General features: G+C 36.1%; 1 protein-coding gene across 2 annotated transcripts in view; it reads left to right on the top strand.

Annotated features, from left to right (window-relative positions):
- Window positions 1-27,013, top strand: part of dym (dymeclin) — an 86,952-nt gene that overhangs the window by 45,486 nt on the left and 14,453 nt on the right. For both annotated transcript variants that reach the window (XR_007927262.1, XM_051878272.1), the window contains exons 14-16: window positions 9,386-9,491; window positions 22,623-22,805; window positions 26,335-26,448. Coding sequence is in view for 1 of the 2 variants with exons in the window: in XM_051878272.1 (XP_051734232.1) it covers window positions 9,386-9,491; window positions 22,623-22,805; window positions 26,335-26,448 (403 nt within the window). In the remaining variant the exon portion in view is untranslated. The remainder of the gene's footprint in view (window positions 1-9,385; window positions 9,492-22,622; window positions 22,806-26,334; window positions 26,449-27,013) is intronic.

Below are 27,013 nucleotides of genomic sequence, written 5' to 3'. Positions count from 1 at the left end.
TTTCTTTTGGCAGGATCATGCGCTTCCTAATGAGGTAAAATGAAGAGAGAGAGAGTCTAGTGTGACTGAGGAGAATTTTTGACTGGGTATGTTTGCTGACCAATCTTTTGTAACATTATCACTACCGTTTGGGGTCAATAAGAGTTTTGTTTTTTTTTTTTTTTGGAAAGAAATTGATACTTTTATTGAGTAAGGATGCGTGACAGTAAAGACATTTATAATGTTACAAAAGCTTTATATTTCAGATAAATGCTGTTCTTTTGAACTTTCTATTCATCAAAGAATCTTGAAAAAAAGTGTACACAACTGTTTTCAACATTTGATAATAATAATGTTTCTTGAGCAGCAAATCAGCATATTAGAATGATTTCTGAAGGATCATGTGACACTGAAGACTGGAGTAATGATGCTGAAAATTCAGCTTTGCCAACACAGAAATAAATTGCATTTTAAAATATATTCAAATAGAAAACAGTTATTTTAAATTGTAAAAATATTTCTGTTTTTGCTGTATTTTGGATCAAATAAATGAAGCCTTGGTGAGCAGAACAGACTTCTTTTAAAAACATTAAAAAAATCTTACCGTTCAAACACTTTTGACCGTGACCGGTAGTGTATATGAATACAAAATATGATTTCTTTCTTTCTTTTTTTTGATTTTAAGGTAAAATATGTTCCTGCATGTTCTTGGCAAGTTTTGTGAGATTATTTTTTTCATGTTAAAGGGTTAGGCGTCTAACTTCCGTTAGGCAGGCGGATGTTACTGGAAGCTAGTGATTATGGTCAAGTTATATACATGGATATTTTACTAACAAAAAGCATTGCTTCAGAAGGTCTTTATTAACCTCCTGGAGCCGTATGGATAACTTTTATGATGGATGGACGCACATTTTTGGGGTTCAAAATCTCGCCCCCCCATTATAAAGCTTGGAAGAACCAGAATATTTTTTAATATAACTCTGATTGTGTTTGAGTGAAAGAAGAAAGTCATATACACCTAGAATGGCTTGAGGGTGTGTAAATCATGGGATAATTTTCATTTTTTCTATCCCTTTGTAGGAGTGAACCTGAAGTATATTCAGTCTGTGTGTGTCCTTGGCTCTTTCCACAGGTGTTTTGTGTGCAGAACAACAGAACCAAAAACCCAAAAACACTGTCAATCACACACACCTGATCTGATAGACCTGCTAATCTGAAACACAGACTTGCGTGTGTGTGTGTGTGTATGTGTGTGTGTGTGTGTGTGTGTGTGTGTGTGTGTGTGTGCGTGTTAAAAGCCCAGGTGAACTGAAGGACCCCCGTTAAACGAGACAGACGGGGTATTTTTAGCTCAAGAGTGGCTTTAAGAGTCGACAAAGTGCAGCCTGCTGCTTCGTGTGCCATTAGCACAGTGAGAATGCCACCTGCTCCAGACAGAGACTTGAAAATCGACAGACACCAAACGAAGCACTTCAGTTGTCTGAGAACAGACAGAACATGACAGACGCACAGATTTAGCTAGACTGAACGTTCCAGACAGTGTGTGTGTATCAGACAGATCAAAACCCAGACCAGACGGACAGATAGTTCTGTGTGTGTGCCAGCGGGCATTTAATGTGCTCTGACTCTCTCAGTAGGTCACAGTGACATGGTGTTTCATATAAACACTCTCAACTCTGCTATCTGCCCTTCCTGCTAGATTTGATCCCCAAAATAAATGCAAATCAAACTATAATCTCAGACCGAACAAGTCCTGAGCAGCATGCATGGCAGCAACATTACAAAATAATCATCGACTGATGTTTGAGTTCTCATCGGCGTGGACTTTCTTGTTTTTGCTTGTGGGCTGCTGTTGTTTGCTTTAGAGGAAACAGTTGATAATAAGACCAGAACGGGATGATAATATTTATGTTACGATTTGTTTTCCTGTTTGCGTGGTGTTTGCTAAGTCAAGCACTGTTGCATATACTTTAAATTTCAGTTTGTGTCGACCTTGATTCCTCAAATCATGAGAGGGTGTGCTGTTGCTTTACTAAATGATCAGATGCATGATTTATCCTGCTGGACCATAAAATGGGTGAGGAAGCTCTTTTGGGTCAGTATATCCCAGAATGCTCTAGCAACCACTTAGCAACACCCTGGCAACAAACTAGAACAGTCTAGCATCATGGTGGTGAGTTTTGTTCCAGGGTTATTATCATTAACTAAAACAAAAAAACAAACCTAAAACAATATAAAAATGTCAATACTTGAAATAAAATAAACATTAACTGGAATAAAACCCTTAAACTTTTTTTATTTCAGCTAGTTGCCAAGGCAAAATGTATCATATTCATTTAGTAAAATAATTAAATCTAAATAAACTAATAAAAATGACAAAAAGACACAACAAAATTACTAAAACTTTTACTTAAATTTAAAATGAAACCAGAAAATGTAAAAATAGACTTTAATTCAAAATATTAACACAAACTGTAGTAGTATATCAGTGATAATAAAATAACACTGTTTTGTACCAGTAAACACCACCCAGATTTTCCTGTGGAAATGTGACGGTGTATTTTGGAGGATATGGTTTCACAGCAGATGGTGGCGGATGAGTTGATCCGACTCTAATTTGACACAAACTATAATGACATGTTGTTGTTTTTCTCCATGATGCAAGATGTTTTTAGCTGTCAGAATAAAAATCCATGACTGAAATTATTGCAGCAGCCATCACAATCAGATTTTTGATGAACATCAATGCAGCATATAGACACAATATATATAATATATATAATATAATATATATGGGTTATTGACAAATAAGGTTTTTAAAAGTGTAAAAGAAGTATAATGGAGATATAATTAATTTTGAAGTTTTATTAGGTGTAAACAATGAGATTATGTGGTTTTTATAATCAATTATCACTGCTTTTGTCATTTTTTTACAAGATGGACAAAATTTGTCACCAAAAAAGTCATTCAGTTTAACCATAATATCAGTTTTACCGAATGACACTTTTGGTTATACCGAATGACGATATTTTTAAACAATGTTAACAGGCTGATATCTAGCTAGTTAGTTTGCTAGTTAGCTAGCAAAAGGACAATCAGACATTTTATATTTAGTACAAGTTTTTAAAATATTACAACATTTTCCATGTTTTATAGCGGCTGTACCGAATGACCTGATGTTTCGGGATATGCGTATGAGCAAGTGAAAACAACTTTTCAAATAGTTAAGAGAGAGTTAGTTACTTTGCTTCACAACCATGTGGTCCTTTGCAGGTGTCTGAATGATGTCACATCCTGTCACATTATATTGACCACATGACTTGATCCAAAATGGTCCCTTTATATTGGTTACTCCGAATGACATTAATGAAATTCATTTTTCCGGACATTCTTTCTCATAACAAAGCAACGACTTCTACACATAATTTTAATACAATTTTGTACTATGTTGATATATGATGTTATAAAATCATGCCAGAATAAAAAATATATACATTTATTACATTTTAAGATATTTTAATAACAAATGAAATGGCTATATTGGCCTTTGGACGGTTAAACAGAATGACCTTTTGACACTTCAAAATCTTTAAAATATCTTTATATGTAACAAAATATAATTAAAACCTTTTGGATTCAATAAAAGAGATCTAGTTGTACTATCTTACATACTTTGGATGTCATATCTTTGTTTTTTATTATTATTAAAGGCCCGCTGAAGTGTCTTGGAACGCTATATATAGCAATCGACTAAACATGCAAAATATGTTTGAACACTAAATTGAACTACTACTGAGTGTTTATTGTTGAAACTTGCTGTTTCACGTACTATATTTTAATGCATGGACAACGCGGTTTCAGTTCATGCAGTCAGACGACGAATACAGTCAGTCACGGGCGATCCACACTCCAATCCAGAAGGGTGCGCGCGTGGTAATGCAACGCTGTTTGCTAACCGCCGCAACAGGAAAAAGAGCAGAAGAAGAACAGCGTGCACGCGAAGTCCACTAGATGGTGCGCACGCGTCTAATGTGTCTTTCTGCGCTCACAGACAAAGGATTATACTTTGAAAGGCTCACGCTCTCAACTGTGTGCGGAACGGGGAAAATTAAGTATAGGAGGATTAGGCTTAAGCTTTGAATATTTAAATATAGTTTTAAGTGGAGCAAATTCTAACACTCCTAATGCACAAGTTTTATTTTTCATTATTCTGTTTATTTTGTACTTTTATAACACAAGATGCTTTTCAGTTTTGTAGCTGATTGTGACCAAATTCCTTTTTTTATCAGCCCTGCAAAAAAATATGACCTATGCAAGAATGCATTCTGTTTACTGCTTAGTGCTCAATACACTATAGAGGGTATGCATAGACGTCACTTTCCTGCTGGAACACACTCCCTCAGCTGGACTGAGTGGCAAAAGAGCTGCTGCATGACTGGATTTAATAGGGGAAACTGCGAAAACACGAGTAAAACAAACGATTACACTAAAGGTTGGGCTCGAAAGTGTTCCTTATGACATGTCAAAGAAACCTAATCCATGGATATTGACATGCAGCTAGGAATCGTGTTTCCTGACATTTATATGTGCCTGATTTCGACGCTGGGGAAATACATAAAGCAAATCTGCCTGTGAACATTTTTTATATAACTATAATATAGGTAGATCTAAATCGGAGTGATCTCTTATTTCAATGTTATATATTTCGTCATATCGTCCAGCCCTAAAACTTGTATAGTTTTTGACAGTGTTTATTTAAAAACACCCAATTATGCAGAATATAAGATAGTAAATATTTAATTGATAAGTTGTTAACACAATATATAACAATACAATATATAGGGTATGATTTTACCCCAAAATCCAACATTTTGACACAAAATGATAACTGCAAAACATGTTTCTTTGCCTGGAGTCCAGCTGTTTCTGTGAATTGCAGCGACCTATTTGCTTCTTTTTTCTGTAGCTTTCAGCAGTCTGTAAAAATATACCTCCGATTTTGTGTCAAATCTATTTGTACAGTCGATCGCAAAGCTCTTTCCCGTTTTGGAAGTGTTTTGTGTGTTTTTAGCGGCATTCACGCTGAAAACCAATGCTGCCACTCAGTCTTTTGCCACTCAGTGGGCGTAACCGCAGTCATAACGGTCGATGGTGATGTCACGTGCATACCCTCTATAGGAGGCTGTACTGACCAACTAAGGGACTAAATGCCACTAGGTACAACAAACTCTGATTTGCACTACTGTCTGTTCAAAGTAAAGGAAAAGAAACCTCGCATTGTGGATTTGTTCCTTTGTCCTGCAACACTTTAGTTTAGGGTCCAATTCTCACTATTAACTAGTTGCTTATTAGCATGCATATTAGCAAGATATTAGCTGTTTATTAGTACTTATAAAGCAGATATTAATGCCTTATTCTGCATGACCATATTCTACATCTCTTAATCCTATCCAATAATTAAACTTAACAACTACCTTACTATTAGTAAGCAGTAATTAGGTGTTTATTGAGGCAAAATTCATGGTTAATAGTGAGAATTGGACCCTAAACTAAAGTGTGACCATGTTTTCTATTGTACCGAAATCGTACTGAACCGTGACTCCAAAACTGAGGTACGTACCGTACCGTGACTTCTGTGTACCGTTACACCCTTATATAAATATATACAGTATATTCATAAATTATTCATTACTTAGCAGTTCAATAATATATTAATAATATAATGTAACTGCAATTACTTTATGGTTTATTCATTTTGCAGAACATTTGCATAATTCTCATACTGCAGTTCTAGTAGGAGTAGTACGATAGTATGCAATTCTAAACATGCTCGAGGATTGTAAGAGTGATAAGAAGTAAGAGTGTGTGTTTTGTATGACTGCTTCATATGGTTAGAGCTCAAGGCATGTGCCGTCCTTTAGTGATTGATGAGGTCATCAGTATGAGACGCATTAATCCTTCCCATCATGCCTGCTGCTCTCCATCACCCCACATGCACAGCACTTCCATTGTCTTTCACCCACATACTTACACACGCACCAGCAGACGAGAAGGATTTGAAGGTCACCATAGTGAGGGAACTCATTACCCATGATTCATGTTTAATTCTGCCTTTAACATACAATGATTGGCTCATCTCAGGCTGGCTATTATTACACACACTTACTAGGGTGGAGTCCAGGTCACAAAGGTGTTAATGTGGGTATATGTATGCATGTGAGAATGATTTTTGACTTACAACATGACGACATAGTACACTGCCTACCTAGACAGCATCTGACAATCCCAGAATGCACTGCAACAAGCTCAGTGGGAAAGAGAAGTGATGCTTGTATTTCCTTCAATTATAGAAATTATCGATGCAAATAGTTCTAATAGTATTTATTAATATTTTGAATTAGCTTTTATTCATTTTTTTAATTTTAAGTTTTAGTAATGTTATGTGCTTTTTGTCATTTTTAGTTTTTATATTTCTATTTAGCTTTAATTTATTTTATTTTAGTTTTACTAATTTTAGTACTTTTTTAAGTTTTTCATTTAATATTTATATTTTATTTGTATGTATGCTTGTTTCCGCCACTAAATAAAAAGGATAATGGCGACTTTTTATCTCATAATTCTGACTTTTTTCTCGCAATTGTGAGTTTGCATCACAATTCTGATTTTATTTCTCAGAATTGTAAGATTTAAACTTGCAATTACAAAGTTATAAAGTCAGAATTGTGTGATATAAAGTCAGAATTGCAAGATATAAAGTCAGAATTGCAAGATATAAAGTCACAATTTTGACTTTTTTCTCAAAATTGCGAGATATAAACTCGCAATTCTGCGAAAAAAACGTCAGTCTTTTTCCCTCACAATTGCACATTATAACACGTAATTGCGATTTTATATCACATAATTCTGACTTTATATCTCGCAATTCTGACTTTATATCACGCAATTCTGACTTTATAACTCGCAATTCTGACTTTATATCTCACAATTCTGACTTTATATCTCACAATTCTGACTTTATATCACACAATTCTGACTTTATAACTCGCAATTCTGACTTTATATCACACAATTCTGACTTTATATCTCACAATTCTGACTTTATATCACGCAATTCTGACTTTATAACTCGCAATTCTGACTTTATAACTCGCAATTCTGACTTTATATCACACAATTCTGACTTTATATCTCACAATTCTGACTTTATATCTCACAATTCTGACTTTATAACTCGCAATTCTGACTTTATATCACACAATTCTGACTTTATATCACACAATTCTGACTTTATCACTTGCAATTCAGAATTGTGGGATATTGACTCGCAATTACCCTTTTTATTTTTTTATTTCTTGGTGGAAACAAGCTTCCATATATTTGAATTAAGAACGAAAACAATCTTTTATAGTTTTAGTTAACAGCAACACTGGTTAATGTCAGGCTGTATTTGTATCACAATTACATGGCAAAGATTGTGACTGAGGCTTTTGTTAAAAAAAAAAAAAAGATCATACAAATACAATATAAGTTGTTGGAAACTTTTAGCCTGGTTTCTATATTTTTAACTCTCAGAGCGAGGCAGAAATGCTTCAGAAGATCATGCTGTCCTGTAGGCTTTTGTCTCCCCGAGTCTAAAATGTGACCCATTTTTCTGTCGAGCTGGATTTGAGAAACTCAAGTCTGGAGGTTTTTCTGATCCAGCCCTCGTGCCCAGACCTGAGAGAAAACTCTGACCCAAATTACACACTGTACAAACTTAAGCTTCATTAAAAGAGCTCTGAAACCGGAGCACAGTCCCAAAGCCTAGTGAGCTGCTTAGAACTTTTATAGCTGTCATTGAACCTGACTGTGAAGTGACTGACGCAGGCAGCAACTCAACTTGCTACTGGCTTCAGTTTAAAGCATTTTTGTTCATTGAAATAAAGCAGAAATAAAATATATATAATTTCTGTCATTAATTACTCACCCTCATGTTGTTCCAAACTTGTAAAACATTCGTTCATCTTCAGAACACAAATTAAAATATTTTTGATGAAATCCGAGAGGTTTCTGACCTCCCTATACAGCAATGTCAAATTTCATGGCCCAGAAAGGTATTAAAGACATTGTTAAAATTATCCATGTGACTGCAGTGGTTCAACCTTAATGTTATGAAGCGACAAGAATACCTTTTGTGTGCAAAAACAAAACAAAAATAACTAATTTATTCAACAATTTTGTCTCTTCACTGTCAGTCTCTTACGGAGTTGACTTAGTGAACGCAGTTCTGCGCTTCTGTGTTTACGTCCGAACGCTGGCTCAGTATTGGCTGACGCTGTTCACGTGAGCAACATGATGCATGATGTTGACGCAGGAGCTGGCCAATACGGAGTCTGCGTTTTGACGTAGAACATGGAAGCGCAGAACTGCGTTCACTAAGTCAACTGCATAAGAAAACTACAAAATAATGTGTTTTTAAATACACAAAACCTTTTTATAGATAATCTTCAGTGTTGAATGAGATACAAGCATATTTATAATCAACATTTCTCTTGCTTTGCCTGCCATCTTTTCTGAGCTCATCACAATGCATTGTGGGATTGCCTCCAGGAAGATTTGAGAATATACATAGACGTCACTTTCCCGCCGGGACATGCTCCCTCAGCTGGACTGAGTGGCAAAAGAGCTGCTGCATGACTGGATTTAATAGAGGAAACTGCGAAAACGCGAGTAAAACAAACGATTACACTAAAGGTTGGGCTCAAAAGTGTTCATTATAACATGTCAAAGAAACATAATCCATGGGTATTGACATGCAGCCAGGAATCATGTTTCCTGACATTTATATGTGCCTGATTTCAACGCTGGGAAAATACATAAAGCAAATCTGCCTGTGAACATTTTTTATATAACTACAATACAGGTAGATCTAAATCGGAGTGATCACTTATATCAATGTTATATATTTCATTATATCGTCCAACCCTAAAACTTGTATAGTTTTTATCAGTGTTTATTTAAAAACACCCAATTATGCAGAACTCAGTGGGCGTAACCGCAGTTATAACGGCCGATGGTGATGTCACGTGCATACCCTCTATACATGTTGTGCTGCCTTCCAAAGCGAGGTATCGTCGAAGGTAGCATATTTAAGTTGCCTACCTTTATGAACGGTCTTTGCATGGGTAGCATCGCCTAAGATGCAGTTTCTCCTCTCATAGGCAGATGAGATTACGATGTTATACGTCAGAAAATCTGGTAGGCAAAGCCAACGCAGCAGTGCTACGAGAGTGTCGTTCATCACCATGACATGCTGTTTTGATTTTCTGCTGATACTGTGACAGATGAGACAAATACAATCTTGTGAATTGATTTCAAGCGAGACTTTGTGGTTCTAACTCTCTCTTTCTCTCTCTTTTTCTCTCAGTTTGTTTGCTCTGCTGTCAAAGAAGCACAATAAAGTTTTGGAGCAGGCGACCCAGTCCTTGCGTGGGCCTCTGGGAGCAGACGACAGGACCGTCCTGCCTGACTATGTGAGTCAGTCCCTCAATTCACTGATTCACATTTAACGATCAGGGCTTGAGCATTTCATGCATTTATGACTAAAAATAGATGTGTGTGAACTGTATTAAGGAGTACATGTGCGAATAAAAAGTAGGTCTCTGTGGCTTCTTAAAAAGTCTTAAATTTAATTTCCATTTTCATATTTAAGGTCATAAAAAGTTTTAAATGGTATAACAAAAGTCTTTTTAAGTGGTCTTAATTTGGGGCCGGAAAACAGGAATCGTGATTTGTCTTAAGGTTATTAAACTTCAAAAGGCTATAATTTAATAAAATAAAAATATGAGTGCTGCACATTTCAAAGTAAAAACGCGTTGCTGTTGCTGCTACAGGGACATGCCAATTAATTGCTTATGATTTACTGTTGATGAATTATGACAATATTTACTTCATGGTGTTTATATTGTAATGTTTACATTTAAATGGTTTTAAAAGAGCATATTTTATCTCCCCCCATCGTTTTAAATGAGCATATGGAAGTAGTGAAGACATTTCAAAATAAGAGTCCCCTTGCATTTCTGCTTGTTTATAAATCCTGCATTATGTGAAACGTTTTTTTTTTTTTTTCTGGTTTTTAATTGGTATTTATTGGTCCAACAAGCTTCTTCCTGGGTTGGTGACATCACTAACCCTAAAATTTACATAAACCCTGCCCTCAGGAACACGCAACAAAGGAGGTGAGGCCATGTTGGGCTGCTTTAGAGAAGAGGAAGAGTTTCAATTTTCAGTGAGGGTCAATTCAACGCTGGATTTGCACAAATGATTAACATGACGGCACATGCTAGTTGATGAGTTGAATCAACTCCACAGCAACTACATAAATTTATCCACTAACCATTCAGAAACGTCCAGTTTCATTCTAAAAGTTGTAACTTCTTCCTGAGTCTCTCCATCAGTGTCGACTCCAGTTTGAACAATGTAAGGCTGAACACCGTTACTGACAATCCTCATTTTGGCTGCGTGAGATTCTCCAGCTTTGTTGTTGTTGAGCAACCGAAGCGTGATCTGTTAAAGCTCCGCCCTCTTCTGGAAAGGGGGCCGGGAGCAGCAGCTCATTTTCATTTAAAGGGACACACACAAAAACTGTGTGTTTTTGCTCACACCCAAATAGGGGCAAATTTGACAAGCTATAATAAATGATCTGTGGGGGATTTTGTGCTGAAACTTCACAGACACATTCTGGAGACACCAGAGACTTATATTACATCTTGTGAAAAGGGGCATAATAGGTCCCCTTTAAATAAAACTATTTTTCTTTTAAATGTTTCCTTGTATCCTTTCTTAAGAAAAAAAACTAATTATTTGGCCAGTTTTCATTGCGCACCTAAACCTTTTTATGCGCTCCTAAAATTTTCAAATTAGAAGCACATGTGCTCCTTGGGAAAAATAAGCATCAAGCCCTGCCTATACACATTTGCTTTGGCTTCAGCTTGTGATTTGATGTTAAAACCAGGTGTAAACAGCAACCTTGACATGATCTTAGAGCATCATTAGTCCTCTATCTCCATATGACATGCGTGAATGTGTGTGTGTGTGTGTGTGTGTGTGTGTGTGTGTGTGTGTGTGTGTCTCCAGACAGCAGACAGTCCTTCTGGCTAGACATAAAGACACATAGTAGACATAAAGGGAGGGCGGAGCTTGGGAGGAAAGGGGGAGGGGCTGTTTCAGGAGGTCATTTAGGTCAGTGTGTTCGGCCCTAGAGGGCAGCAGCCAACCTGCTCTGCCGCCCCCTAGAGAGGGGGCGGGGTGTCTGGGACAATAGGGATGTAAATGGAGTGTGTTTAAGATGATGGGAGTCTTCAGTGTGTGTGTGTGTGTGTGTGTGTTTGTTCCACAAACAGCCTGAGGCCGGAGCCTTGCAGATGTCTGCTATGTGTCTGGGTGGGTCAGACTGCTGTCTGCTGTCCTGATTAAGCCCCACACCCCTGCTTTGTGTCTCCTACTCCTTCCATTCACATCTATTCCTCTTCATCTGTCCATCTGTCATCTGAATATCTTCACTCACACTCCCTTTTCCATCAGTTTCTACCACAGTTCCACTGAATGATGACATCACTTGCTGTTACTACATAACCTGCCCACGAAAAAACACATGTGCATTGCAGTCTTCGTTTATGACACACTCCTAGTTCTAGAGAGCATATTTTCACACCCAAAATAATTTAATTTAGCATCTTAATTCCATCACAATCTCTGATGAATCATTCAGAAGTTATAAAAATGTTTAACAAATAAAATTCTTAGTAATCCATTATAAATAAATAAAATATATAAACATTATTGTTATTTATTGTTTTTTTGTTTTTATTAATATAATAAGAAATATAATAATAAAATAAGTGTTTAGAAGTTCATACCAATCAATTTATTTTTAACTGTAAAAAAAAAAAATCATTATCATTATTTATATTATTTAAATAATAATAGTTATAATAATAGTAATAATTATGATGATTAAAAATAATTATTATGAATTACTCCTATTAATTTATTATCAGTAATAATAGTAAAAATTCCATTATGAGCTCTGATGAAGCATTCAGAAGGTTTTTGTAAAAAAACAGTTATTTCAGTTATTATCAGTTATTATTAATTATAAAAGATGAATTAAAAGATAAAAATATAATTATAGTTTTGAATATTATATATTATTAAATAATAATGATAATATAATATAATTATTATTTTTGTATTAATATAATAAGAAATATAATAATAAAATAAGCATTTAGAAGTTTTTAAATGAGTAAAATTCATACCAATTAATTAGTTTTTAATTTTAAAAAATATATAAAATCATCATTATTTATATTATTTAAATAATATTAGTAATAATAATAATAATAATAATTATGAAGATTAAAAATAATAATAATTATTCATTATTCTCCATTAAATATAATGTTTTATCAGTAATAATAGTAAAAATGCCATCATGAGCTCTGATGAAGCATTCAGAAGGTATTTGAGTAAAAAAACATTAGGTATTTAAATTAGTAATCAATTATTATTAATTATAAAAGATGAATAAAAAGATAAAAATATAATTATTGTTTTGAATATTTATTACTAAATACTAATGATAATATTTATTTATTTATTGTTTTATTTAAGATGGACAGAAAACTGAGATGTACATTAAATAGCTGTACAGCATGATTTAAACAATTAAATAGCTGTGAAGCTTGATAGAGTTATACAATTAGAGTATTCATCCCGTAAGTGCCATTATTACAGAAGCAATTTAGGTTTGTGTTTTGTTGATGATGTTGTTTTGAAAACCAGACATTGCTGGTTTAAGAGTCAATGATGAGACACTTTTCCTAGAACCACCTTTTCTTCAGTAGAATCTGGCTCTGTGTTCCAGCTCTGACTGTTTCATGGGAGTTTTATGGGAAGGATGTCCTAAACGAGAGTTATCAAGCACAAGTTTAGACTACATTTGATTTTGCAAGCCTTTCCTTTGTCATATCTTATAAGACAAACAACATTCTCACACACACACACACACTGTTTTTGTCTGCTGTCACTGTTATCGCCATGGGATTTCCTTCAATCTATGAGAACAGATGCAGTTTGTGATGTTAAGACTGTGTGTCTGTACATACAGAGCTTTTGAAACCTCTTATGAAATGGATATCGACAGATATCAGCAATCTGACTGGATGAGCTGCTAAAGCAGCTAATATGCATACGAAAATGAGAAAATTCAGTTAATGCTTATTTTATTTGAAGTAATAAAAGTAATTTTATGGTTTAAGTTGTAGTTAAATATAATAACCCTGATCTGTGCAAAAAGAGAGACAGACTTCAGTGCGATGATTATGTCTCAGTGTCTTAATACAGGTCAGAAAATGACCCATTTTCCATCTCCCTAAAGACACACAGACTTTCTACCTGTCTCTTCTTCTGCCCTTCTTTTCCTCCCTCGTTTTATTTTCTGTCTCCTCACCATTGTGTGATTCTCCTCTCATCTCTGCCATTTAAAGGCTCTTTTGATTGTCCCAGCAGCAGCTGGAGCGTTTACAGTTTTCCTGAACCCCTCTAAAAGCCAATATGTAGTCCAGCGCTCAGTTTCTGATCAGAATGTGTCAAAACCGGTGTTCAAATCTCAGTGAAGCAAAGCATCTGATTTACCTTAAAGATGAACATCCATTTGTTCCGTCTCACTTCCGTGACTTACCTGACTGTTGCCATGGCGACAGTCGTCTACTTCTTGGCATCACTGACCTGACCTTTGACCCCTGACCTCTGCTTGAGAGCGAAGGGGCTTGTAACCATGGAGACAGGAGTTTGCCTCTTACTGGCTTAGATGGTATTGACATCACAGTCATTAGCTGATCATTAGACCACACACACACACGCTCATGCACGTATGCACACAGACAGATGACTAATGACTGTCTGGCACTGGATGCATGTGCACTTCCTGTTCCTTTCTGTCTACTTCAGAATTCACATATACGCAATTTGATTTTCGGTAGCATCATTCTCTGTCTCTCTCTAGGTTTATGAGTCATATTGGCTGACGGTTAGTGATGTAAACAAACTCCTTACCATAAGTGTTAAACTTTGGTGCATATCCCACACTGTTCGGATTTCTCAAGCAACCACATAGTGACGCTCTTGCAACCACCCGGAATCCGGCAACCGCATTGATCAGGCTGATTTGAAAAAACGCAGTTTAATGTTTTTACATGCTTCAATTGAAATCAGGCATCTGTTTATTATAGTGTGCAGTGGGGGTTGCACAGTAGCTTTTGATATATATATATATATATATAAAGAGGTCATTGTACTATAAGAATATCCTGTAAGTTTCAGAACTGAAAACTCCCTTGTTATAAAAGCTTTTATTGACACCAGGCCCAGCAAACGACTCGTCCTGGAATATGCCTAGTAAAACGCCGCCTCCGCAGAAGAAATCAACGCCTACTTCATCATTGCAACATTAGCCCCGCCCACTTGCGTGTTAGTGAGATGATGAGCGATACAGGACTAAAAATAACATTACCTTTCAAAGGATCCTAATGCTAGGAATATGGTTATTTATTTTCAACAAATGTATTTGGTACATTTCACTGTGGATTCTTTGGTAAATCAATCTCATTTCAGCGCAGGCTTTGCAAACAGACTTTTACGAAATGGACTCGACAGTAATGCAACAACATGTAAGTAACTGTGTTAATTCTAATGCCTGATCTGATATTAATGATTCATGTACAGTCAGATGTTCTTCGTCTATGTGTCAGTAAATCAAACCAGTGACTAAACGCTCAACTTCACGTTGTTTCTCTTGGTAGAATGAAAATAATTTGTTATTAAAACGGTGATTAAATTATATATAGAAAGCGATCAAAGAACGCTCCCTTTACAATAGCTGGAGCTGTCAATCAAACGGCACGAGTTTATCAGTGACTCATGCCAAAACTCCCGTTTTATTCAAGAAATCTCTTAGTTACATCACGATTGCACTGTTAGTTATAATGAAAGCATTCGTTAATGTGCAGAAATTGAGTTGCAATGTCAAGATCACTGCATTCATGCGCTCAACAACATGTCTGATCGGCTACAATGTTCATCTCTGCAACCTTTCATGCCACGATCTAAATATAATGCCATAGATCTAAATGTAATGCTATAATAACACTTTTCATGATTAGTTAATCTTGAGAGCTGTAATAGTAAAAACATGCTAAAAGAGTAATACTTAGCTATTTTATATGCAAAGATGCTAGCCAATCACAGCAGTGTACATTTACACTGAATTCTTAAAGCAGACACGCCCCTTAAAACAGAGCGTTCAAATAAGAGGGCTAAAATCAGGGTAGGAAAAATGCCTTTTATTTTTAAATTATGACCATTTTTGATGTAAAAAGCATACTAACATTTTAAGTGCACCCCAGGAAACATTATTAAACAACAAAACAATGCAGTTCATGACCCCTTTAAGCTTAAGCTTGATATCGACTAGTCACTGGTCATGGCCTATAGAGGGCGCAAAAGGATAAGAAATCCACTTTCACGCTCTGTTTCCAACAGTTAAAATGACAAATAAATGCATACTCCGAGAGCGCTCCACAATATATATTTGATTATACCATCATATGCTCTGTATTGATTGGGTGAATGCACGTTTATTTATTATTAACAGTTTATTGTACACGGAAGTTAATTGCCGTTCTAAACTATTGCGCTGCTGCATTATAACGCACACACATACAGACAGTAGCGCATCCATCACGTGCAGATCGCGCGAACACAAAATCATTCAGTAGTGCAGAAATGTATTGTCAACACTGTTCTGTGATTCATCAATAAAATACCGTGGAAACTGACAAGTTCTAGCATATATTTCTTATTAACTAAAACCCACAGCTTCACTATTAGTAGAGAGACACTGCCAGGTAGAATTAATTCACACACACAATCGCTCTCTCACTAATGCAGTCATATAAATGTAATCCTTACTGGGTTACATTATCTGTATCTGATTTAGAACAAGCAGAAATCTGTGAGAAATATAACAACCCAAAGGCAAAAGAACTGATAAAAATAAGCTGTAATGTACAATAGCCTTGTGGACAGCGTTTGAAATAGAAATTTAATGCCACCTTGCTGAATAAAAGTATAAAAATAAAAGTAAATCTGACCTCTAACTTGTGAACAATAGTATATTTATGTACATTCCACTCACGGTGACTCTTCTGATGAATGTTATGATGATAAATAATCAGACCGATGTTAACTGATGAAAAATACTGATGATGCTCAGCATAACTTCTGTGCGTGTGACTGGATGATTAGAATCATCTACAGCAGTGTTTTGATCGTGTGTGTAGGATTTGTTCTACACTCTCAGGTTGTGTTCACACATTAACATCTGACCTGATTTTCTCTCTCTCCGTGTGTGTGTGTGTGTATATATATAATCTCATTAGTCTGTACTGCAGAGCAGATCGCTCTCTTCCCTAATTCACTCCTACGTTCTTCTCGTCTAATTATCACTCCCTGTTTCTGTCTAGACACCTCCAGCTTCTTTCTAGGTTGTAGTTTGATCTGGTTTCCCGGCGTCCTTCTCAAATGCTTTTTACTTCGAACATCAAGTACTGGTATTGTTTACCAATTTGAACGGACGTGTGACCTATTTGTTGAGAACTGCAGGTCTAGACGAGTATTTCCAGGTTTGGTCTAATCCCGTCCTGCACATTTGTTTCATAAGTATCTACTTAAATTTGGTTAATAACAGTGGCGACAGTCTCCCACCCCGTTAATATTCCCGACTGCTGCGTCCGCAGATCTTTTCCGACATGTAGGGGGTCGTCATGGGAACGGAGGGCAGGAATTTCCTCCGTCTGGTGAAAGGGGAAGGTGTGAGGAACGCGACCCAGAGCGGAGGGCTTCAGCTGGGCTTAATTCATCAGTGCGACTGCTGCAAACTCCACATCCAGGCTGTAGAAATAAACCTGAATGTTCTTAAAATTCTGTCATCATTTACTCATCTCATGTCATCTCAATCCCGTAACACAAATTAAGAAATGTTAATTTAACCTGAGAGATTTCTGTCCCTCCATTGGAAGTCCAGGTATCCAAAACTGTCCAAAAGATCAGAAAGGCATCATAAAACCAATCCATATGAATCAAACGTTTTTCTCGCAATTGTGAGTTTATATAACTTGCAACTCTGACTTTATAACTCACAATTCTGACTTTATATCTCGCAATTCTGACTTTATAACTCGCAATTCTGACTTTATAACTCGCAATTCTGACTTTATATCTCGCAATTCTGACTTTATATCTCGCAATTCTGACTTTATAACTCGCAATTCTGACTTTATATATCGCAATTCTGACTTTATATCTCGCAATTCTGACTTTATATCTCGCAATTCTGACTTTATAACTCGCAATTCTGACTTTATATATCGCAATTCTGACTTTATAACTCGCAATTCTGACTTTATAACTTACTTTTTCAGTTTATATCTCGCAATTTTTGAGAAAAAATGTCAGAATTGTGAGAAATTTTATTTCATGGTGGAAACAAACTTCCATAATAAACCTCTCAGGTTTCATTAATAATATCTTCATTTGTGTTTCGAAGATTAACCAAAGTCTTATGGGTTTGGAACGACATTAAGGCGAGTAAATGATGACAGGATTTTCATTTTTGAGCGAACTATCTCTTTAAATTTTCATTTATTCATTTAGCAAATGCTTTTATTCAAAGTGAGGAATACAAGTAAATCATCTTCAGGAGGCAATAACACAAGAAGTGCTTGGAATACAAAAGTTCAAACATTGTCTAAAATCGTATAAGCTAGAACAGGGAGGGATATAAGAAATAGTGAAAACATAGAAGTACATTTTGTTAAAATATTTAATTTGAAATATTCGGCTGTCCGGATAGGGTTAAGCTTGGAATCTCTCAAAATGTCTATTGTTTTTTCAGTTTACATAGTTTAATTTTGTTATTTTGGTTGGTGAACTTTTATTTATTTTAGGGTCAGAAGTATTGCAAGCGCTCTGGAAGCTTTTCGTGAAAACCTGTTTGAAATCAGTCATTATTTGTGCAGTTCTGTTTGCTGCCACTAGAGGCACCTAAATGACACATTTCAGCTTTAATGCAGCAACATTGGGGTCAGAGTTTGCATGTGTTTACATCTTTTCAGGGTCTTGCATCATGCATCAGATGTTGCCTTTCTACGTGACCTGACATTAAGTATGGTGTTTTTTCTGTCGCCACGGTTCAGGTATTAACAGATGGTACCGTATGGGCACACTGAAGGCGGCTGCACGTGTGTTTGTGTGTGCGTTTGCAGAGGAATTTATTAGCGTGAGTCTCAAGCAGAACAAAAACTGCAGTAATCACAAAGCAGGTTTGCCTTGCCAAAACCTGGTGTCTTTCCAGTAAAGCCCTCGTTCTTCTGGCAGGGGTGCCACTGTGAGAGTGATTCTTTCTGAGGTCAGCAGGACTGAGCGCTTTACACATGTATGTCTCTGGCTCTTTGAGTGTTTAACATGGGACATCTTTTCATGCTTTTAGTGGAATCAGTAAAAAATCGCATGCTGTCTGAGTAGGTACTACTTTTACATTTGAATTTACTTCATGACCATTAAAAAAGTATGTTCTATATAGTATGAGTGTGTGTAGTATGAAAGAAATTTGGACGTACTACATCCGTCATGTTGTCTGTCACGTGACCTACCAGCGTCAGTTGCGTCGCTTCACCTCCATTTATAACTCCTCTCCCGTGGCCTCATGGGATGGTAAAGTGTCCATCGAAAGCGCACTTCAGAATCTCGCCAGAAGTAGTAAGTCGTCCGGGTACTTTTCGCCTGCTGTTTTTCTAATACTGTGCATTCTGACATACTGCTCTTTTAGCGTACTGTTTTTCGCATACTATATAGTAGAGAAGTATTCAATTTCGGACGCAACAAACTGTCTTTTCTTGCCTTATTTTTTTATTTTCCTTTTTTTATCTTATTTTCTTTTTTCTTTTTTTCCTCTTACTTTTTTATTTTATTTTATTTTATTTTTTCTTATTTTCTTTTTCTTCTTTATTTTTCTTTTTTCCTTTTATCCTTTTTTTCTGTTTCTCTTTTTATGTTTTCTATTTTCCTTTTATTTTATTTTATTTTTCTCTTTTTTTCTTTTCTTTCTTTTCTGTTTTATTTTTTCCTTTCTTTCTTTCTTTCTATTTTATTTTATTTTATTTTATTTTTTATTTTTATTTTTTCTTTCATTTCTTCTATTTTATTTTTTATTTTTCTTTCTTTCTTTCTTTCTTTCTTTCTATTTTATTTTATTTTATTTTTTTTATTTTTCTTATTTTCTTTTTCTTCTTTATTTTTCTCTTTTCCTCTTTTCTTTTTCTTTTTCTTTTTTCTCTTTTTATTTTCTCTTTTTATTTTTTCTATTTTCCTGTTTTTATTTTATTTTTCTTACTCTTTTCTCTCTTTTCTTTTCTTTTCTTTTCTTCTGTTTTATTTTATTTTTATTTATTTTCATTTATCTTATTTTCTTTTATATTTTACTTTACTTTATCTCATTTTCTTTTTCTCTTTTTATTTTCTTTTCTTTTTTCCTTTCTTTCTTTCTTTCTTTCTTTTTTATTTTATTTTATTTTTTCTTTCTTTCTTTCTTTCTTTCTTTTCTTCTATTTTATTTTTTTATTTTCCTTTCTTTCTTTCTTTCTTTCTTTCTTTCTTTCTTTCTTTTCTTCTATTCTTCTTCTATTTTCTCTCTCTCTCTCTCTCTCTCTCTCTCTCTCTCTCTCTCCTCCAGGAGTTGAATTATGTTTTCAGTTTTTGAACGATACTGCGGTTGTTTGTCGTACAGTCATTGAAGCTAATTCCATAAAATTGTGTGTTTTTGTACATTCCCGGGCTTTTATGTTTCACTACACACACTCTGAGCTTTCCCGAGCTGTCATCTCCTAAAATCACTTGTGTTAGCTTCCACACAAAGAGCGTTTGATGTGGTATTTCTGTGTGTGTGTGTGTGTGTGTGTGTGTGTGTCTATGTGTGTTTCTATGGAAACGGGATTGCACATTCTGTTCCATTGACTTGCTTTTGTCCAGAGAGATTTGTGGCTCAGAAACTGACATCAGTCTTGAGAATAACCAATAGATGAATAACATAAAGTGGAGGCCAAAATGGCTGCAGGCAGAGGGAAGGACAGTGGGAGAAAAGGAAATGAGAAGGTCAAAGGTCAGAGACTGAAGGCTCTTCAGAGACATGACATGCTTCAGTACATGGAAGTCTTTATTCCTAGTCTTTTTTTTTTTTTTTTTTTTCTATTTTTGAACAATTTAGTTGTCAAATGCATTGTGTTACTGAAGAGAAGAATCTTTTGGCAACAGTTTATGTGAAGATATTCTCATAAACAACAGCTACTGCAGTTATAATAAATTATAATGCCAGTTCATGCTCAGATGTGTAAACCGTTATAATGGCATGTTATGTTGTGCATTTTATAATGAATTGCACTCTTTGAAGCAGTCACTTAGTATTATAATTCTTATAATTATTTATTCAAGATATAATGGTCACAATTAAACCTGTCTTAGCATCAATTTTAACCCCAGGTTAAGGCCAGAGGGCCGGTATCTGTATGTTTGTGAGGGTTTCTAGGTTTGTATTGAACTAACTGCTGATGTAAATGTGTCCCACACACACACACACACACACACACAGTCTATACATCCATCCAGACTTGGCGTCAAACATGCTTAAATTTGATGCATTAAATATATATGATGCGGCTGCAGAGAGATGAAGAGGCAAAAAGAGAGAGAAGATGCATTTGTGTTGCCCCTGCTGTGTGTGTGTGTGTGTGTGTGTGTGTGTGTGTGTGTGTGTGTGACCCAGAAAAAGTGTGACGGCCCAGACTGCAGCAGAGCACAGGGAAATGATAACCCATTTAACCCACACACACAGTGTGCTGTTCTCTGCACTGCTGGCCACCTTCCTAGACAGCATGTTTGTCCATCAGAGGTGCGTTTGAACCAGGGTTGCAGAGTTTAGGAGACAGTTAGTGTTGTTTGCATCACTGTTACTGATCAAAACATTCAAAAGTTTATGGTTGGTGAGATTTTAAGTCTCTTCTGCTCACCAAGGCTGCATTTGTTTGAACAAAAGTACAGTAAAAATTGTGAAATGTTATTACAGTTTAAAAGTACTGTCTTGTATTTGAATAAATATTAAAATGCTATTTATTCCTGTGATCAAATCTGAATTTTCAGCATCATTACTCCAGTCTTTAGTGTCACATGATCCTTCAGAAATCATTCTAATATGATGATTTGATTCTCAAGAAACTTTTCTGATGATTATCAATGTTGACAACAGTTGTGCTGATTCATCTTTTTGTGGAAAATGAAATTTTTTTTCAAGGTTCTTTGATGAATAGAAAGTTCAAAAGAACAGCATTTATTTGAAATAGAAATCTTTTGTAACATTATAAAATGTAATGCATCCTTGCTGAATAAAATCTTGCTGACCCTAAACCTTTTAATGGTAGTGTGTGGTTAGTGATTTGAACAAATATGTAACTCAAGGTATTAAACACTGACTTGCAGCTTTTTAAAGGGGACCTATTATGCCCCTTTTCACAAGATGTAATATAAGTCTCTGGTGTCTCCAGAATGTGTCTGTGAAGTTTCAGCTCAAAATACCCCACAGATCATTTATTATAGCTTGTCAAATTTGCCCCTATTTGGGTGTGAGCAAAAACACACAGTTTTTGTGTGTGTCCCTTTAAATGCAAATGAGCTGCTGCTCCCGGCCCCCTTTCTAGAAGAGGGCGGAGCTTTAACAGCTCGCGCTTCGGTTGCTCAACAACAACAAAGCTGGAGAATCTCACGCAGCCAAAATGAGGATTGTCAGTAACGGTGTTCAGCCTTACATTGTTCAAACTGGAGTCGACACTGATGGAGAGACTCAGGAAGAAGTTACAACTTTTAGAATGAATCTGGACGTTTCTGAATGGTTAGTGGATAAATTTATGTAGTTGCTGTGGAGTTGATTCAACTCATCGACTAGCATGTGCCGTCACATTAATCTTTTGTGCAAATCCAGTGTTGAATTGACCCTCTTTTGTGAAGCAGTCCGGCGTAAAAATGACGGCATGGCAACAACACTCTACTACAACAACTCTTCCTCTTCTCTAAAGCAGCCCAACATGGCCTCACCCTCTTTGTTGTGTGTTTTCGGGGGCGGGGTTTATGTAAATTTTGGGGTTTGTGCTTTGAGCCTCGTAATGCAGATGTTGTTTATGCTCAAACAGCAACATTACCCACTAACTAAACTTAAAAAAGTGAAATCATAATCAAAAATCCCTTTAATGAACAGTAACGAATTAGTACAGTTTAGTACTTTTGAAACCAGGCATAATAAGGTAATTTACTATTTGAAAATAAAAAAAAATGTGTCTGATATTATACGCTTCCAAAATTGAAACTCATGATATGGTCACCAAGATAAAGTGTATTTCGAGTTTGAACGTACCTCTGATGCCCTAGGAAATGCTGACTAGGTTAAAAAAAATATTCTTTGTGTCATTACTTATACTGCATTTTCTCTTTTTTCCCCTCAGGCTCAGGATCTGAACGTCATTGAGGAGGTAATCAGAATGATGTTGGAGATTATAAACTCCTGTTTGAGTAATTCCCTCCATCACAACCCAAACCTGCTGTACGCGCTGCTCTACAAGCGAGAACTCTTCGAACAGTTCCGATCGCATCCGTCTTTCCAGGATATCATGCAGAACCTCGACACGGTGAGACACTGACTGTGTTCCAACTCTGTTCCAAACCCTAGTGAGCAATTTAGTGTATACATAGACAGCTACCTTCTAAGAGAGCATCATAACTGAAAATGAACATCATAAGTGACTGATCTGAAACACTCTTTATGGGCAGAAATTCACACAGTTGCTGTTGATTCCAGTAGAGTCTATTTTAAACATACATAGAAATTGTAATATTCTAATATTTTAAAATATTATATGTATTTATAATGTGTTTTTTATATATAAGGTTTAATATGTGTGTAGATATATATATATATATAATTTTTTTTTTTTTTTTTTTTTTTTTATATGTAAAATTGATATTTTAATGAACACATGGTACACACAATTAGTACACAAAATTATTGGCTGATATAGTTACATTTTCATGAGACAGAACTATTTTTATCCATTCTTTTCATAAAATATGAATAAAATATAATTGTTGCATTGCATTCTGGGATTGTGTCATCTGGATACTTACAGTGCATGCATTGAGTTTGGTCAAAACTAGATAACTTTTAACAACAACAAAGAAAACGCCTGCAAAAGTACTGTGCCTATAATGCCTAAATATGTTGCCTAGGTAGGCAGCTCACTAGATTTTGGAACAGAGCTTCTGTAGCTGTCTGTATCTCTAGAGATGAGCACATGGTTCAAGTTTGAAACAAAATCCTCAGTGCAAACATTCATATAGATGAAGAGAGATTTAAACTAGACCTACTGCATTTATATTGTGCAGTAGAAGCCTAGAGGGCTTCTGGGTAACCTACAGAAGGAAGTAAATTCCCTCTTTAAAACACGCACTCACACTGGTGCATTAATGCTGCATGACTCCCTCCAGCCTTAAACACACCACGCAGAATAAACCTGCTTTTATCCGAAACTAAATTAATGGAATACTAGTATACAACATACTGCACAGAATATACTGTATACTGCATAATAAAAATAGAATGTGATATTTCCAAAATTCAGAAATAGGAAGTGAGTCTTTCTAACAGTAGTACACTATATTGCCAAAAAGTATTGGGACACCCCTCTAAATCATTGAATTCAGGTGTTCCAATCACTTCCATGGCCACAGGTGTATAAAATCAAGCACCTAGGCATGCAGACTGCTTCTACAAACATTTGTGAAAGAATGGGTCACTCTCAGGAGCTCAGTGAATTCAAGCGTGGGACCGTGATAGGTTGCCACCTGTGCAATAAGTCCATTCGTGAAATTTCCTCACTACTAAGTATTCCACGGTCAACTGTTAGTGGTATCATAACAAAGTGGAAGCAATTGGGAACAACAGCAACTCAGCCACGAAGTGGTAGGCCACGTAAAATCACAGAGCGGGGTCAGCGCATGCTGAGGCGCACAGTGCACAGAAGTCGCCAACTTTCTGCAGAGTCAATAGCTACAGACCTCCAGACTTCGTGTGGCCTTCAGATTAGCTCAAGAACAGTGCGTAGAGAGCTTCATGGAATGGGTTTCCATGGCCGAGCAGCTGCATCCAAGCCTTACATCACCAAGTGCAATGCAAAGCGTCGGATGCAGTGGTGTGAAGCACACCGCCAACGGACTCTAGAGAAGTGGAGACGTGTTCTCTGGAGTGACAAATCATACTTCTCTGTCTGGCAATCCGATGGACGAGTCTGGGTTTGGCAGTTGCCAGGAGAATGGTACTTGCCTGACTGCATTGTGCCAAGTGGGCTTGGCCCCTTAGTTCCAGTGAATTGAACTCTTAATGCTTCAGCATATCAAGATGCTCCAACTTTGTGGGAACAGTTTGTTGATGGCCCCTTCCTGTTCCAACATGACTGTGCACCAGTGCACAAAGCAAGGTCCATAAAGACATGGATGAGCGAGTTTGGTGTGGAGGAACTTGACTGGCCTGCACAGAGTCCTGACCTCAACCCGATAGAACACCTTTGAGATGAATTAGAGCGGAGAGTGTGAGCCAGGCCTTCTCGCCAACATCACTGCCTGACCTCACAAATGCGCTTCTAGAAGAATGGTCAAAAATTCCCATAAACACACTCCTAAACCTTGTGGAAAGCCTTCCCAGAAGAGTTGAGGCTGTTATAGTTGCAAAGGGTGGGCCAACTCCATATTAAACCCTACGGATTAAGAATGGGATGTCATTAAAGCTCTTATGCACGTAAAGGCAGGCATCCCAAAACTTTTGGGAATATAGTGTATATTATGCTCGTGTCATTGGCATCCAGTTGTCATGCCAGAAATAAGCATTTTCAATGTTTTTTTTGTACTAATGTCTGCAAATCAGTTTACCGTGTCACATCGCACCGCAAACAGTGTAGACAGCATCACTGATTATAATGGGTTCTATTTGCTTTTGTTGTGTAGACACAGTTTTGGCTTTTTAAAGGTTTTGTTCACCCAAAAATGTAAATTCTGTCAATAATTACTCACCCTCATGTCGTTCCACACCCGTAAGATCTTCGTTCATCTTCAGAACACAAATTAAGATATTTTTGATTAAAGGGTTAGGTAGCTTTAGTCTTTAGTAGCTGTCTGGGCATTGAAAAAGGAAATGATCTTACTTGCAATGGAGGCCTCACTGAGTCATCGGATTTTATCAAAAATATCTTAATTTGTGTTCTGAAGATGAATGAAGGTCTTACGGGTGTGGAACGACATGAGGGTGAGTAATAAATTACATAATTTTCATTTTTGGATGAACTAACCCTTTAATTTTATTTATTTAACCAGGAAGGTCCCATTGAGATACAATATCTCTTCTACTAGGGAGTCCTTTTGACACTCCGATGAGTAATGAAGATGTTAAAACACATCAGTTGATATTGCTTTTAATTCATTCATCATTATATTGCATTCTGAGATATCATATAACTCACACACTGTGCAAACATCATAATTTACAGCATTGCACTGATGTTGTGACATTAGCTATGTTTACATCAACCTATTTTTATGTGAATTTTGGGATATTGCATCAAAAAAGCTGGATGGATATTCCAAGATTTACATAAATTCTAAAAATGTGCATAAAAATGTATGTGCTCAATTGAGGCGGATCATTTTTTATCTGATAAGAAGACATGAGCACAAACTATGATGGAAACATGTTTACTGAATAAATCCCTTGATGAGCAACAAAAAACATGACTTTGCCTCAACAGAGGATGTGATTGGATAACTGGACTAACAAATTGTATCACAGCATCTCAAATGTTGGTTTGATCTTACTGAAATGCCTGAGCCAAAGTCTGTCATCAAAATGATTTGGTTTAATTCCCTCCCTCATATGATTGCGTACCCAAACACCAGCATCTGAACGCATCCCCGATTGCAGCAACTTCCGTTTTTATTACAGAAATTTTACGCCAGTTTACCTGGAAGTGGCCATTTTTGTTCTCTTGAACACATGGGGTGGAAACGGTGCTGTATTTGCAAATGGTTTATGCGATATTCCAATGTTGTGTGCAAGTTAAATTCGCAACTTGGGATGGAAACAGCTATTGACTGTGTGTGTGTGTGTGGCAGGTGATTGGATTCTTCAGCCAGCGACTGGAGCAAGCAGGAAGTGACCTATCAGTAGAGAGAGTTCAAGAGGTCATCAAGAAAGGTGCTGTGGCCCTCCCTAATGACCGTCTGAAGGTAAGCACACGGATATTTGTGATGATTCACATTGTCATAATGCTTGATTTTAGTCACACAAAAATTCACATAAACTCTCTATTTGGCGTCATCGGCCTCGTCATTCCCTTTCCACCTCTCCACCCATCTGACCTCTTCACTCTGATATTTGTTCCATTTTCAAAACAAAATATCTAGCTCTATCTAAATATAGAACCGTGACATTTCACTTCCTCCTAGAGACAGGAAAACAAATTCTTTCAAGACACACTGGATTAAGAATTAATAATTCACCGGCTGACTGTATCACACAACTGCCATCTGTGCACACACGCACATCAGATGTTACCATGGTAAAAGTTATTATTTTCATAAGTACATAATCATCCAAATAAATAATATTTCTAAACAGCCATGTGTTTTGCAGTATTTTATTGAAAAAAACAAATACTTCAAACATTTTTGCATTTTCAGTCCTGTTAAAATTTTTTGAAAACTTTTTTTTATTTAAATATATATTTTTTTAAATTAAATTCTAATAATTTTTAAGTATATTTACTTATATTTAGTATTTATAAATATTTAA

The sequence above is a fragment of the Ctenopharyngodon idella genome, chromosome 21 (genome assembly GCF_019924925.1).
Source record: "Ctenopharyngodon idella isolate HZGC_01 chromosome 21, HZGC01, whole genome shotgun sequence".
Lineage (NCBI taxonomy): Eukaryota > Metazoa > Chordata > Actinopteri > Cypriniformes > Xenocyprididae > Ctenopharyngodon > Ctenopharyngodon idella.
This window is presented reverse-complemented; position numbering and strand designations above follow the sequence as displayed.